The 12966-nt window shown below is 44.1% G+C and overlaps 1 protein-coding gene across 1 annotated transcript in view; it reads left to right on the forward strand.

Annotated features, from left to right (window-relative positions):
* Positions 1-12966, forward strand: part of LOC115200464 (succinyl-CoA:3-ketoacid coenzyme A transferase 1, mitochondrial) — a 124354-nt gene extending 111388 nt beyond the window's left edge. Inside the window, exons 16-17 of the mRNA XM_029763559.1 lie at positions 11626-11727; positions 12068-12966. Of these exons, the coding sequence (XP_029619419.1) occupies positions 11626-11727; positions 12068-12103 (138 nt within the window). The 3' untranslated portion in view covers positions 12104-12966. The remainder of the gene's footprint in view (positions 1-11625; positions 11728-12067) is intronic.

A 12966-nucleotide genomic window follows, 5' to 3' on the forward strand; every position in this document is an offset into this window, starting at 1 on the left:
TTTTTTGTTGTTATTCTGTCTCTCACTGTTCAAATAAACCTACCATTAAAATTATAGACTGATCATTTCTTTGTCAGTGGGCAAACGTACAAAATCAGCAGGGGATCAAATACTTTTTTCCCTCACTGTATTGTATAGACAAAGACACACTGAAAGAGAGATGGAAACACACACACACACACACACACACACACACACTCACACTCACTCACATCAGGGACTGATAGTATTGATGCTACAGAGAGACGTGGGGAGATGGAAATGACTTTTATTTTGTTAGCCATAATCCAATCAGCAGATTTCTGCTAGGACGCCCAATCTTGATTTTACATCCCAGAATGTAGGGCTGTCTTCTACGATGGCGAATGTTATGATGTTAACAGCTCCACCACATGGCCCAATGTACCGATAGTAATGCTTCATCTGGCAATCCCTAAAGAGCTGTAACGGTCTTACATTTGCAAAGCTGCAGAAATAATTACCATTACAGTATTAAAAAAGCATTAGGATTTGTAACATTTCAGTAATCATTTGTACTTTTTGTAAATTAGTCAATCAAACATAATGTTTTCGTAAAGTTTGAGAAACCACAGTTATTTCTTATGGTAGGATTGTAAAATGTTCTAGCAACGTGTTTGCTGCAGCCAATATTTTTGTTCTAAATGACAGACTCAGAGGATGCCTATCACACATAACTAGCTGGTAATTGTTTCAGTCATAATATCACCTAGCTAGCAGGTACAGTGGCTCCTCCTTTATAAGTTGCGAGCTTACACCGCGGGACTTAGAGGTACCCAGCGTCACGGCTTCATTGCTCCAGACCACCACAAGGGGATTAGAGAACTCACCAAGGTTTTTACATGACCAATCATATCGAGTGGTTCCAATGACGAATTTGATGCGGGCCACCCGTCTCTGGTGACTTCAGCAAAGATGGCTGACAAAACATTACGGGGAAGCAAATGTATGTAGTTATAACGAGTCAAGCAAAAATAATTACAATTGAGAGGAATATGGTAGTTAATGTAGAGAAACAATTGTGCATATTCTTTTACGAAAATCACTATTTAGCAAGTTTTTTTTCCCAGCCATATCCAATACCAGGTGTATCAAACTCATTCATTATAGCAAGCAGGGAGCAGGTTTCGAACCCTCAACATTCTAGCCCGAAGTCCAGCATGCTATCGACTGTTCCTAAATATATTAACTGGGTTTGGGGCCGATTGTGGATAAAAACACTTTAGCAGTTGTAATCTTTAAAATGGAAAGGAGAAAAAGTATTATTATTTTTTCACAAGCGTAGCAGGATGGGCTATTAGCTGAACAATAGACTATTCAACCTTTACTAAAGAATTCTCTAATAGCTGAGCAAGGTGTGAACCCCCCTCCCCTCCCCTACTTGCAACAAATAATTTTCAGGATTATCTAGAAAAAGCAGCGGAGATGGGCAATAGGTTTCTAAGAAGAGGATATTCTCCACAATGTGGGGATGAAGCTCTTGATTTGGCATTGGGGTAAACACGAGATGAACTGCTACAAAAAAGACCCGCTAAAGCTAAAGAACACAGTAATGTTCACAACTACATATACTTTGAACTCGCGAAAAGTGGGAGATGCTGTCAAGAAACACTGTCATGTTTTATTTACGTGATAAATTGGTCCATGCCTACTGCCAGCCACAAAAGAAAATCAGCCAGAATGTTTTTGGATTTTCACCCTCCAGACATTATTTCCTAAAGGTCTTAATGATGAAATGCCTATGTATGTTATGTTGTAAATTTGAACATGAATTATGCCCCTATTTCAGATTACTCTGACATTTTTCTTACCCTGTACCCAATGATTTATGAAAACTTGCTTGGTAGGTCGAGATCCTCATTGTACACACTTCATTTGAATATTTATGAAATACATATTGTTATATTTGGTAGCACTTATTTGTTTTTCCTTCGCCTCCAACCCCTTTCGATGCGTGGAACGGATGTGGGTGTGGCTAGGTCTACATAAATTAGTGCTAATTTAAAAAACTCACAAAAGCTGTGATTAAGGCCGATACGTAAAGCTTCGTAAAGATCAGTGATACGATAAAGAGCTGTGTGCGGGTTCCTTCTTTTTCCTCATCTTATCTGGCTGTTGCCATGCACCTGTAAAAAAGATAGCTCAGTTAGTTATAGTTATATTGTTTTAGTTTGAACGTGCAGACTGGCACTAAGAACAGCAGGAACATTTCCCTAGTCAGAAGGGGGAGGGGGGTCCCTTCCCCCTTCCTCCTCCTCCCTTCCCCATGGGCTAGGTCCGTCTTCTGTGCGCTGCTGTGCGGCCTGTCCCGTGCCTCCTGCCCTCGTGCCTTGACTCTCATGCGCCTACCATTATCTCAGTGGATAAAGCTGGAGAACTGCAAGCCAATCCTATTGTGCGCCACTCAGGAGGGAGTAGGTTACAGTACTACAGTAAGAGCAAAATAATCCTAACATTTCCACACCCTAAATGTAGTCTAAGTTTCTCTTAGAATAAAAACCTTAGTGTAACAACGGTTTTAGTAAGTAATACTGATGAGTAGTATCAAAAAAAGATGTGTATTTTTAGAGACACAGTAGCGCCTTGGGACCCAAAAGCATAATCAGTGCTGTTACTCTCCCTTGCTCAGGTCTGTAGCAATGAAGTAGTGACACAGGGTACCGTACTAAACCACAAATTACCTTTAAATCCCGCAGCATAATCTCAAAATCTTTAGTTGAGCAACCACTGTAGCTAGCAGGTACATGTTTCAGTCTGAATATCACAGGTACAAGTTTGTCTGAATATCACATAGCTAGCAGGTACATCTTTCAGTCTGAATATCACAGGTACAAGTTTGTCTGAATATCACATAGCTAACAGGCACATCTTTCAGTCTGAATATCACAGGTACAAGTTTGTCTGAATATCACATAGCTAACAGGCACATCTTTCAGTCTGGATATCACAGGTACAAGTTTGTCTGAATATCACATAGCTAGCAGGTACATGTTTTTTCTCATCAATGCCCTGGTTATTATTTCATTGTTAAAATTTGGACCGTTATTATACTCAAACCTCTCAGAACAGACCAGAGCAGACATCCTGTGGCCCTGAATAATGCCTGTTGATGTCTGCTGTGCTGACCAGGATAAAAGGCTGCCTGCAGACATCACTGACTCCATTGTCAGCTTGGCTGGCCAGAACAGAGGGGTCACAGTGGTGTAATGGAGGTCTGCATCGGATCATTGATTCTATGTCTTTGTGTATTCAGTATTGCAGGGGGTAGAGAGGCAGATCAATGTGGGAGCTTTGTGTGTTCAGTATTGCAGGGGGTAGAGAGGCAGATCAATGTGGGAGCTTTGTGTGTTCAGTATTGCAGGGGGTAGAGAGGCAGATCAATGTGGGAGCTTTGTGTGTTCAGTATTGCCGGGGGTAGGGAGGCAGATCAATGTGGGAGCTTTGTGTGTTCAGTATTGCAGGGGGTAGGGAGGCAGATCAATGTGGGAGCTTTGTGTGTTCAGTATTGCAGGGGGTAGAGAGGCAGATCAATGTGGGAGCTTTGTGTGTTCAGTATTGCAGGGGGTAGAGAGGCAGATCAATGTGGGAGCTTTGTGTGTTCAGTATTGCAGGGGGTAGAGAGGCAGATCAATGTGGGAGCTTTGTGTGTTCAGTATTGCAGGGGGTAGAGAGGCAGATCAATGTGGGAGCTTTGTGTGTTCAGTATTGCAGGGGGTAGAGAGGCAGATCAATGTGGGAGCTTTGTGTGTTCAGTATTGCAGGGGGTAGAGAGGCAGATCAATGTGGGAGCTTTGTGTGTTCAGTATTGCAGGGGGTAGAGAGGCAGATCAATGTGGGAGCTTTGTGTGTTCAGTATTGCAGGGGGTAGAGAGGCAGATCAATGTGGGAGCTTTGTGTGTTCAGTATTGCAGGGGGGTAGAGAGGCAGATCAATGTGGGAGCTTTGTGTGGGTCCTGTAGTCGTGTTTCTCTCCGTGTCCGATTTCGCCAGACTCTGCATGTTCCTTTTCTCCGTCTCTTCCTTTCTTCTTTCTGAATGTCTGTTCGTCTCTCTCTTTTAGTCTCGCTATAGGTGGCTATAGAATTATGACCAGTCAGGGTTTCTTCTATCCACTTCTTTCTGCTCGGGTGCATTTTAGAGCGAATGCACAACATGATTCCCAGCTAGATGATTTCTGTCAACATTTATAAAGGTTAATGGGTCTCCTATCCACCGCCGTAAGCCCCTCCTCCCTCTCCTTCTTCATCCTTCTTTTCTGCTCTCTTCCCTCTATCCTCATCCTTCCCTCCCTTCTCTTATTACCTCTTTCCTCTTCTTTCTCTATTTTCTCTCTCTTTCTCCTCTCATCCCCCACCACCCTCTTCTCTACCTGGCCTCTTCTCTGGTTACTTTTCCCTATCTTCTACCTCCCCCGTCTCCTTCCTCCCCCAGCAGCCTGCCAATGTGTGTTAACTAGACATTTATCGGATGAGGTGGGGGGCTGGATGGTACTGTGCCCGCTGCCCACCCCTGGAGCAGCACTCTCTGCCTAGTGCTTCAGAGCAGGTGACAACAGACATATAGAGCTGACGAGCTTTTCAAGAAAGCCTTGACTGTGCTCTTGGTCTCTGCACCTACAGTATAATAGCTCCCCCGTTACCCACTCCTCTCCCCAACAGCTGTCTATTATATTATTGCCTTCGTGTGAATTCACATTACTATAAATTAGGTGTGTGTGTTTGTGTTGAAGGGGCAGGGACAGGACAGTTGGATGATATGGAGACAGCTCAGCAGTGGAGACCAGCAGAGAGACTGCTTGGACTGCGCATACATAGTGTTTGGCCACCATCAGTGCTGCTTGCATTAACAGTACAGGTTCTATTTTCAGCTGGTGCTAAGGCAGCGCTAGTGTCAAACACGCGCTAGTTTGCAATTTTGTCATTTAAAAACTGGTGCACTGGCATTTTCCAGCCCTAACGCCAGGTTCTGCAATTTACCTCTCTTATATCAGCTCGCTTGCGCTCAGATGGGCGGGGTGGAAATATTTTAGGCATGTCCTTAACTTGATTCAAAGTACTAATTTCTAGAATTTTTACAGCGGAAATGCAGCCTATCCAGCTGTGATGCGCACTGCCCATGTGAACATGGAACAAGAGTAGCATAATGTGCTTTTGGTGCCTGTATACTTCTTATTTAGAAACATAAAAAACTCATCTTCTTTCCCATTTCGTTTTATTTGATTAAAAACCAAGCATATCCTCCCCTCTGCTCAATTAAGGCTTTTTTTTTGTCTGCTCAATGCAATCGCAAAGTAGTCAAGACTGTCGATTAAGGGTTTGGTTCCTGAGACCGCTTGGAAATCAATCTTAATCCCCAAAGCTTTATTAAATTACAAAGTTTGAGAGGAGTAAAACAGTGAGCTGACACATTATTTTAGCCATGCAAGTTCTGTAAAAACCCCTCCAAGCCCATCATGAAATGAGATATGAGAACCTCTGTGAATACGGTGAACCTTGTATTTAGAATTCATCTGTAACCTGTAAAAATTGCTTGTTTTCCATTTCATATGTTCAAAACCCAAGCACTCCCTTAGGCCTACTATAACAAAGGCTGGTTTAACATCAATTTGTTTCTTTTTTATCCTGCCGATTTTATGATATCATTACATTTATTTATTGTTGTTAAAAAAAAAGCTTGTTTTTTGTATAATTTAATTACAACCAAACGTATTAGAATGATTCACCTTTCTGGTATTATGATAACAATGTCCGTGGTGCGCTTGCAATACAACTTCCATGAGGTGTGTGAATGTGATCTGATCTGTAAAATGGTTCCAATATGTATATAAAACATCATATTTTGGAGCTGTTTAACGGTGAGTGGACATTCTCCCTTACTCTTTATATTGGATATTTTTCCAGTTATGTTGCCTGGAAGAGTGGCATAGCCTATTTCAAATAAGTTGTTAGAATTTGATTACAATTATTAGTTCTCAGGGCCTCCCGAGTGGCGCAGCGGCCTAAGGCACTGCATCACAGTGCTAGAGGCATCACTACAGACCCGGGTTCGATCCCAGGCTGTGTCACAACTGGCCGTGATCGGGAGTCCCATAGGGCGGAGCACAATTGGCCCAGCGTTGTCCGGGTTGGGGGAGGGTTTGGCCGGGGGAGACTTTACTTGGCTCATCGCGCTCTAGTCACTCCTTGTGGCGGGCTGGGTGCCTGCGTGATGACTTCGGTCGTCAGTTGAACGGTGTTTCCGCCGACACATTGGTGCGGCTGGTGTCCGGGTTAAGCGGGCGGGTGTTAAGAACCGGGGTTTGGCGGGTCATGTTTTGGAGGATGCATGACTGTACCTTCGCCTCTCCCGAGCCCATTGGGGAGTTGCACCGATGAGATAAGATCGAAAATGTAAATTAATTATTTTTTTAAATAAAGATGTATTCGTTCTCTTTTTAGGCCTTATCAATAATTAATTTAAACTTGCTTACTGACAATGTTTGGCATGTCCATGCTCAGCCATAATGTAATTAGGCCTAGCCCCAGTAGGCCTAGCCCCGATATCAGTGTGAATGCTATTGAAGACATTCAATTGCTTAGAACAATGTGGACTGCAGATGGGTTCAAGTTAACGTATTTAGCAAAGATAGGTCAACATTTTGTTATTTAGTTTCCGTAAGCCAGTTAACAAACTTTAATGGACTAACATTGGAATTGGAGTTAATTCCGTAAATACACAATTTGAACATGTTTCGCCATGGAGCACGTTCTGATTGGCCGAGCCTCGACACACCCACAACCTTTTTATTCATCAAAACCCAACCTCTTTCGCGGCAACGCCAGCAAGTTTGCCGATAATTGTGATTAGTGAAAATAGCTCAAATATTTCAGACACACCCCTGAACCTATAGCTCTACCGCCTGCGCTTAGATTTACCATTGTGTTAGGTTTGTTAAAATACAGCGCTTAGATTTACCATTGTGTTAGGTTTGTTAAAATAAAGCGCTTAGATTTACCATTGTGTTAGGTTTGTTAAAATACAGCCCTTAGATTTACCATTGTGTTAGGTTTGTTAAAATACAGCCCTTAGATTTACCATTGTGTTAGGTTTGTTAAAATATATCTCCCAACCATTTTAAATCCTTCCACTACACTACCTTAAACGCAATAGGGTCAGGCTGTCTAGTCTGGTATTGTGTTTCCCTAGAGCTTAAGCCTGTTGGATGAGAGTGGCAGTGATGGCCCTCCTGGTTACACGTTGTCCTCGAAATAATTAAAATCTTGCCTCATTGTGTTTTCAAAATGAGTGAGGAAACGGGGAGCGTAAAACCTGCCAAAAACAATTTCCCCTGCCCTCCACAATTCACACACATGCATACACACACACATACACCTGTTTGCCCTTGAACATAAACAACACACATTCAGCCCTCTGATAACAGAGAGATGAATTTAAGTATATTTTTTCATATGATGCTGCTGCTGCTGATATGAGTTGAGACTGGTGGTAGGGACCTGCAGCCCTAGTGTGCATCTCGTCTCAGCCCTTTTTCACTTCTACCCTCAGAAGATTTTTTAACACGTCTGGGGCCCTTTTTGCAATAGTGAAATAGTTGTGTGTGTGGCATGCAGATGTGTGTGTAAAGGTACATTTCCTGTGTATCTTATCGCTATGGCCCCCAGCGCACAGTTGGAGGGCTGCCATGGCAGCAGCGGTCCCCACAGTAACCATGTGGAATATGGTTAGTCACCATGGCAGCAGCGGTCCCCACAGTAACCATGTGGAATGTGGTTAGCCACCATGGCAGCAGCGGTCCCCACAGTAACCATGTGGAATGTGGTTAGCCACCATGGCAGCGGCGGTCCCCACAGTAACCATGTGGAATGTGGTTAGCCACCATGGCAGCGGCGGTCCCCACAGTAACCATGTGGAATGTGGTTAGCCACCATGGCAGCGGCGGTCCCCACAGTAACCATGTGGAATGTGGTTAGCCACCATGGCAGCAGCGGTCCCCAGAGTAACCAGGTGGAATGTGGTTGGTTTGGTAAACTGTACATTTTAAAACAGCATTCCCCTCTGGAAAGGAAAACAGCCCAAAAGAATTACCTATTTATTCACAGTGGAAACAGACATTCCACTGGTTCTATATAACTGCAGCAGTAAACTGCTACCTGTGGTATTGGCAGTAACCACTATACTAGCAACAGTTGGCAGTCTATTCTCAGAGTTGTCCTCTGGTTATTCCCCTCTTATGTTGCCTTCTATTAATAAACCACAGAAGACCAGCTAATTCCACAAGACAGCCCTAGTGAATAACAGGACAGGCCTCGGCTCAGACACTAATCGATGTTAGTGTGATGATGGCTTTAAGCTGCGGTCCAGTCACTAACATCACAGAAAGTCCTAGACAAGTCTCTCCCTCCCTTTGCCCTCCCCTCTTAGTCTGACTTTGTAATGTTCTTTTCATGTTTTCTCCTTCCGTTCCCTTCTGCTCTCCCTCACTCTTTTATCCTTCTCCCTCTCCCTATCACTCCATCCTAACAGTTAGCTGTAGGTTTTGACAGCTTTCCTGAGAGTGATACTGTAGCTCTCTCTCTCTCTCTCTCTCTCTCTCTCTCTCTCTCTCTCTCTCTCTCTCTCTCTCTCTCTCTCTCTCTCTCTCTCTCTCTCTCTCTCTCTCTCTCTCTCTCTCTCTCTCTCTCTCTCTCTCTCTCTCTCTCTCTCTCTCTCTCTCTCTCTCTCTCTCTCTCTCTCTCTCTCTCTCTCTCTCTCTCTCTCTCTCTCTCTCTCTCTCTCTCTCTCTCTCTCTCTCTCTCTCTCTCTCTCTCTCTCTCTCTCTATATATATATATATATATATATATATATATATATATATATATATATACTGCTCAAAAAAATAAAGGGAACACTTAAACAACACAATGTAACTCCAAGTCAATCACACTTCTGTGAAATCAAACTGTCCTCTTAGGAAGCAACACTGATTGACAATACATTTCACATGCTGTTGTGCAAATGGAATAGACAACAGGTGGAAATTATAGGCAATTAGCAAGACACCCCCAATAAAGGAGTGGTTCGGCAGGTGGTGACCACAGACCACTTCTCAGTTCTTATGCTTCCTGGCTGATGTTTTGGTCACTTTTGAATGCTGGCGGTGCTTTCACTCTAGTGGTAGCATGAGACGGAGTCTACAACCCACACAAGTGGCTCAGGTAGTGCAGCTCATCCAGGATGGCACATCAATGCGAGCTGTGGCAAGAAGGTTTGCTGTGTCTGTCAGCGTAGTGTCCAGAGCATGGAGGCGCTACCAGGAGACAGGCCAGTACATCAGGAGACGTGGAGGAGGCCGTAGGAGGGCAACAACCCAGCAGCAGGACCACTACCTCCTCCTTTGCGCAAGGTGGAGCAGGAGGAGCACTGCCAGAGCCCTGCAAAATGACCTCCAGCAGGCCACAAATGTGCATGTGTCTGCTCAAACGGTCAGAAACAGACTCCATGAGGGTGGTATGAGGGCCCGACGTCCACAGGTGGGGGTTGTGCTTACAGCCCAACACCTACAGGACGTTTGGCATTTGCCAGAGAACACCAAGATTGGCAAATTCGCCACTGGCGCCCTGTGCTCTTCACAGATGAAGCAGGTTCACACTGAGCACATGTGACAGAGTCTGGAGACGCCGTGGAGAACGTTCTGCTGCCTGCAACATCCTCCAGCATGACCGGTTTGGTGGTGGGTCAGTCATGGTGTGGGGTGACATTTCTTTGGGGGGCCGCACAGCCCTCCATGTGCTCGCCAGAGGTAGCCTGACTGCCATTAGGTACCGAGATGAGATCCTCAGACCCCTTGTGAGACCATATGCTGGTGCGGTTGGCCCTGGGTTCCTCCTAATGCAAGACAATGCTAGACCTCATGTGGCTGGAGTGAGTCAGCAGTTCCTGCAAGAGGAAGGCATTGATGCTATGGACTGGCCCTCCCGTTCCCCAGACCTGAATCCAATTGAGCACATCTGAGACATCATGTCTCGCTCCATCTACCAACGCCACGTTGCACCACAGACTGTCCAGGAGTTGGCGGATGCTTTAGTCCAGGTCTGGGAGGAGATCCCTCAGGAGACCATCCGCCACCTCATCAGGAGCATGCCCAGGCGTCGTAGGGAGCTCATACAGGCACTTGGAGGCCACACACACTACTGAGCCTCATTTTTACTTGTTTTAAGGACATTACATCAAAGTTGGATCAGCCTGTAGTGTGGTTTTCCACTTTAATTTTGAGTGTGACTCCAAATCCAGACCTCCATGGGTTGATAAATTGGATTTCCATTGATTATTTTTGTGTGATTTTGTTGTCAGCACATTCAACTATGTAAAGATAAAAGTATTTAATAAGAATATTTCATTCATTCAGATCTAGGATGTGTTATTTTAGTGTTCCCTTTATTTTTTGAGCAGTATATATATATTCCTCCCTCTCTCTCCCCTCCCTCTCTCTCTCCTCCCTCCCCCCCCGCCCCTGTCCTTCTGACTACACCATAGCCTCTACCATACAGATCTCATATCCATCTCCTGACTCTGCCTGTGCTCACTGTAGCTGGGTTATGGCTCCATCTTTTTAATTGCTTCCTTCCCTTGTGTTATTTTTCTCCATTACAGGTCCAGCAATACAATATCATGCTAGGAGAAGAGGATAGCAAGCTCTTTTAGACTATTGAGACAAAGCCCATATCTTACAACAGCAGGCAGGATCCCAAATGAATGTTGGTCTAAAGTAGTGCTATTACCAACATGGTGTGTTCTGAGACGCAGCCAGTGTCATTGGGAGTCTAAAATGGCAGGAGAGACCAACACTGTAAGAATGTAGTTAGGGTGAGACTCGGGTCAGACCAGTCTGGCCTTGTTAACACAGAGTAATGTCAGACAGTGGAACTCCTGTGGATTCAGGTGTTAGCTGTGGTCTTTTCTTATTCTCTCATCCAGCTAGATCTTTCTTGGGATGTTTTTTTGGCAATGAGAATTGTGACATTTCATTTTTAATCTTAATGAACAAATAAGCACTTTTGTCTTGTCTGTATACATTAACCTATTGAGCTGAAATGCAGGACCCTGCAGAGTGCATTGCCAGACCTTGAGTTTTGTTTGAAGTAAAGTGGATCTCTGTCAGAGAACTCAACAGGCAGCGGTCCAACCCTCTAGCCCGACACCCAGCATTTCAGATTTGGTCTTATTGAATAAATGCATCTCTCTCTGTCTGTCTCTCTCTCTCTGTCTGTCTCTCTCTCTCGCTTTGTCTCACTCTCTCTCTCTGTCTCTCTCTCTCTTTGTGTCTCTCTCTCTCTGTCTCTCTGTGTGTGTCTCTCTCTGTCTCTCGCTCTCTCTCTCTTTGTCTCTCTCTCTGTCTCTCTGTGTGTGTCTCTCTCTCTCTGTCTCTCGCTCTCTCTTTGTGTCTCTCTCTCTCTCTCTCGCTCTGTCTCTCTCTCTCTCTTTGTGTCTCTCTCTCTCTCTCTGTCTCTCTGTGTGTGTCTCTCTCTTTGTCTCTCTCTTTCTCTCGCTCTCTGTGTGTGTTTCTCTCTCTCTCTGTTTCTGTGTGTGTCTCTCTCTCACTCTCTCTCTCTGTCTTCGTCTCTCTCAGGCTGTGTTTGATGTGGACAAGACTAAAGGTCTGACTCTGATTGAGGTGTGGGAGGGGCTGACCCCAGAGGACATTAAGGCATGCACAGGAGCACACTTTGAGGTGAGTCATACAGGGACAGCAGGTCTGGCCACTCCAGGATTGTGTTGTCCAAAGCAAGAACAATGCTTTTGCCAGCCAACTTTCCACATAGGAAAGTTGCATATTTACTAGTTACAAAATAAACTTGAAACAGGAATGGAATTACATGATACTCTCAGTAAATCCATATTTGACTTGAATTGTCTTCGTAACCACAAAACCAAGAGTGTTTATGAAAGGTAGCAGACTAAATTATTGATCCTGCTCAGTGAAATACTATCAATAGTAACAGATGGTTTCTCTCCTTTCAAAACTCTGTCTCTCACTCACTCTCGCTCTCACCCTCTCTGATGTCCAACAGGTGTCTCCAAACTTGAGGTCCATGCAGCAGGTCTAGAAACCGGGGGAAGTGTCCGAGGAGAGGAGCTATGGCTTGAAGGCTGTGTTAATCTCTCCATATGTGCGAAGGAAGGAACACAAACTATGAACTAATGAACAAAGTTTATCCTAATGTTACTGAACACCGCTTCCGTCTACTAAATCATAACGTCACTGAAACATTACTGTAACATCCATTGATGTACAGTAACATGTGAGATGCATAAATAAGCAATGCCTAGTTTGGTTGTGGTTGTTAAGAAACCAAAAGCGTGATAATGTTGAATATATTATATTAATTGAATTGAAAATAATTGTTGTTCCTGACATAACTGAAGAGGAACTGTGTAATATATATTTAGTAATAACGTCATGTTTTAATTAGATATTTTATGCTACATCAACACAGAGGCTATTCTCTCCAAAGCTTATAACACAAACAATGATGGACTGCATTTCATTCCAGTCAGTTGTCCCCTCCCTTCTGCACTTGTTCACTCCCCTCCTTAGACGTGCATCAGCCATGTACCCCGGTAGATGGGTATACCCTGTAAGTAACAGCTCCAACTAGTTTCAGACATACTGTGTTCACTGATGCAGTGAAATGGGAATGAATTGGAGAAGGGAGGAAGCACAGCTCTGGTCTGACATCAAAACTGATATTATGTAGATTTTTATTTGCGTTTGAGCCTCTCCACTTCATCCTAGTTTGGTACTTCAGTTGAATGGTCAGCCTCATGGAAACAAACACTTAATAATACAGGCTACATGGTTTCAGGTATTTTAGCCACTACAATGTGAGGCCTTACGTTTTCTACCCACACGTTTCCCTGCCCTGTATTTCTATATAATATTAAACTAGGTATGTTACCTTGATGTCCA

This window comes from Salmo trutta, chromosome 9 (genome assembly GCF_901001165.1).
Source record: "Salmo trutta chromosome 9, fSalTru1.1, whole genome shotgun sequence".
Taxonomy (NCBI): Eukaryota; Metazoa; Chordata; class Actinopteri; order Salmoniformes; family Salmonidae; genus Salmo; species Salmo trutta.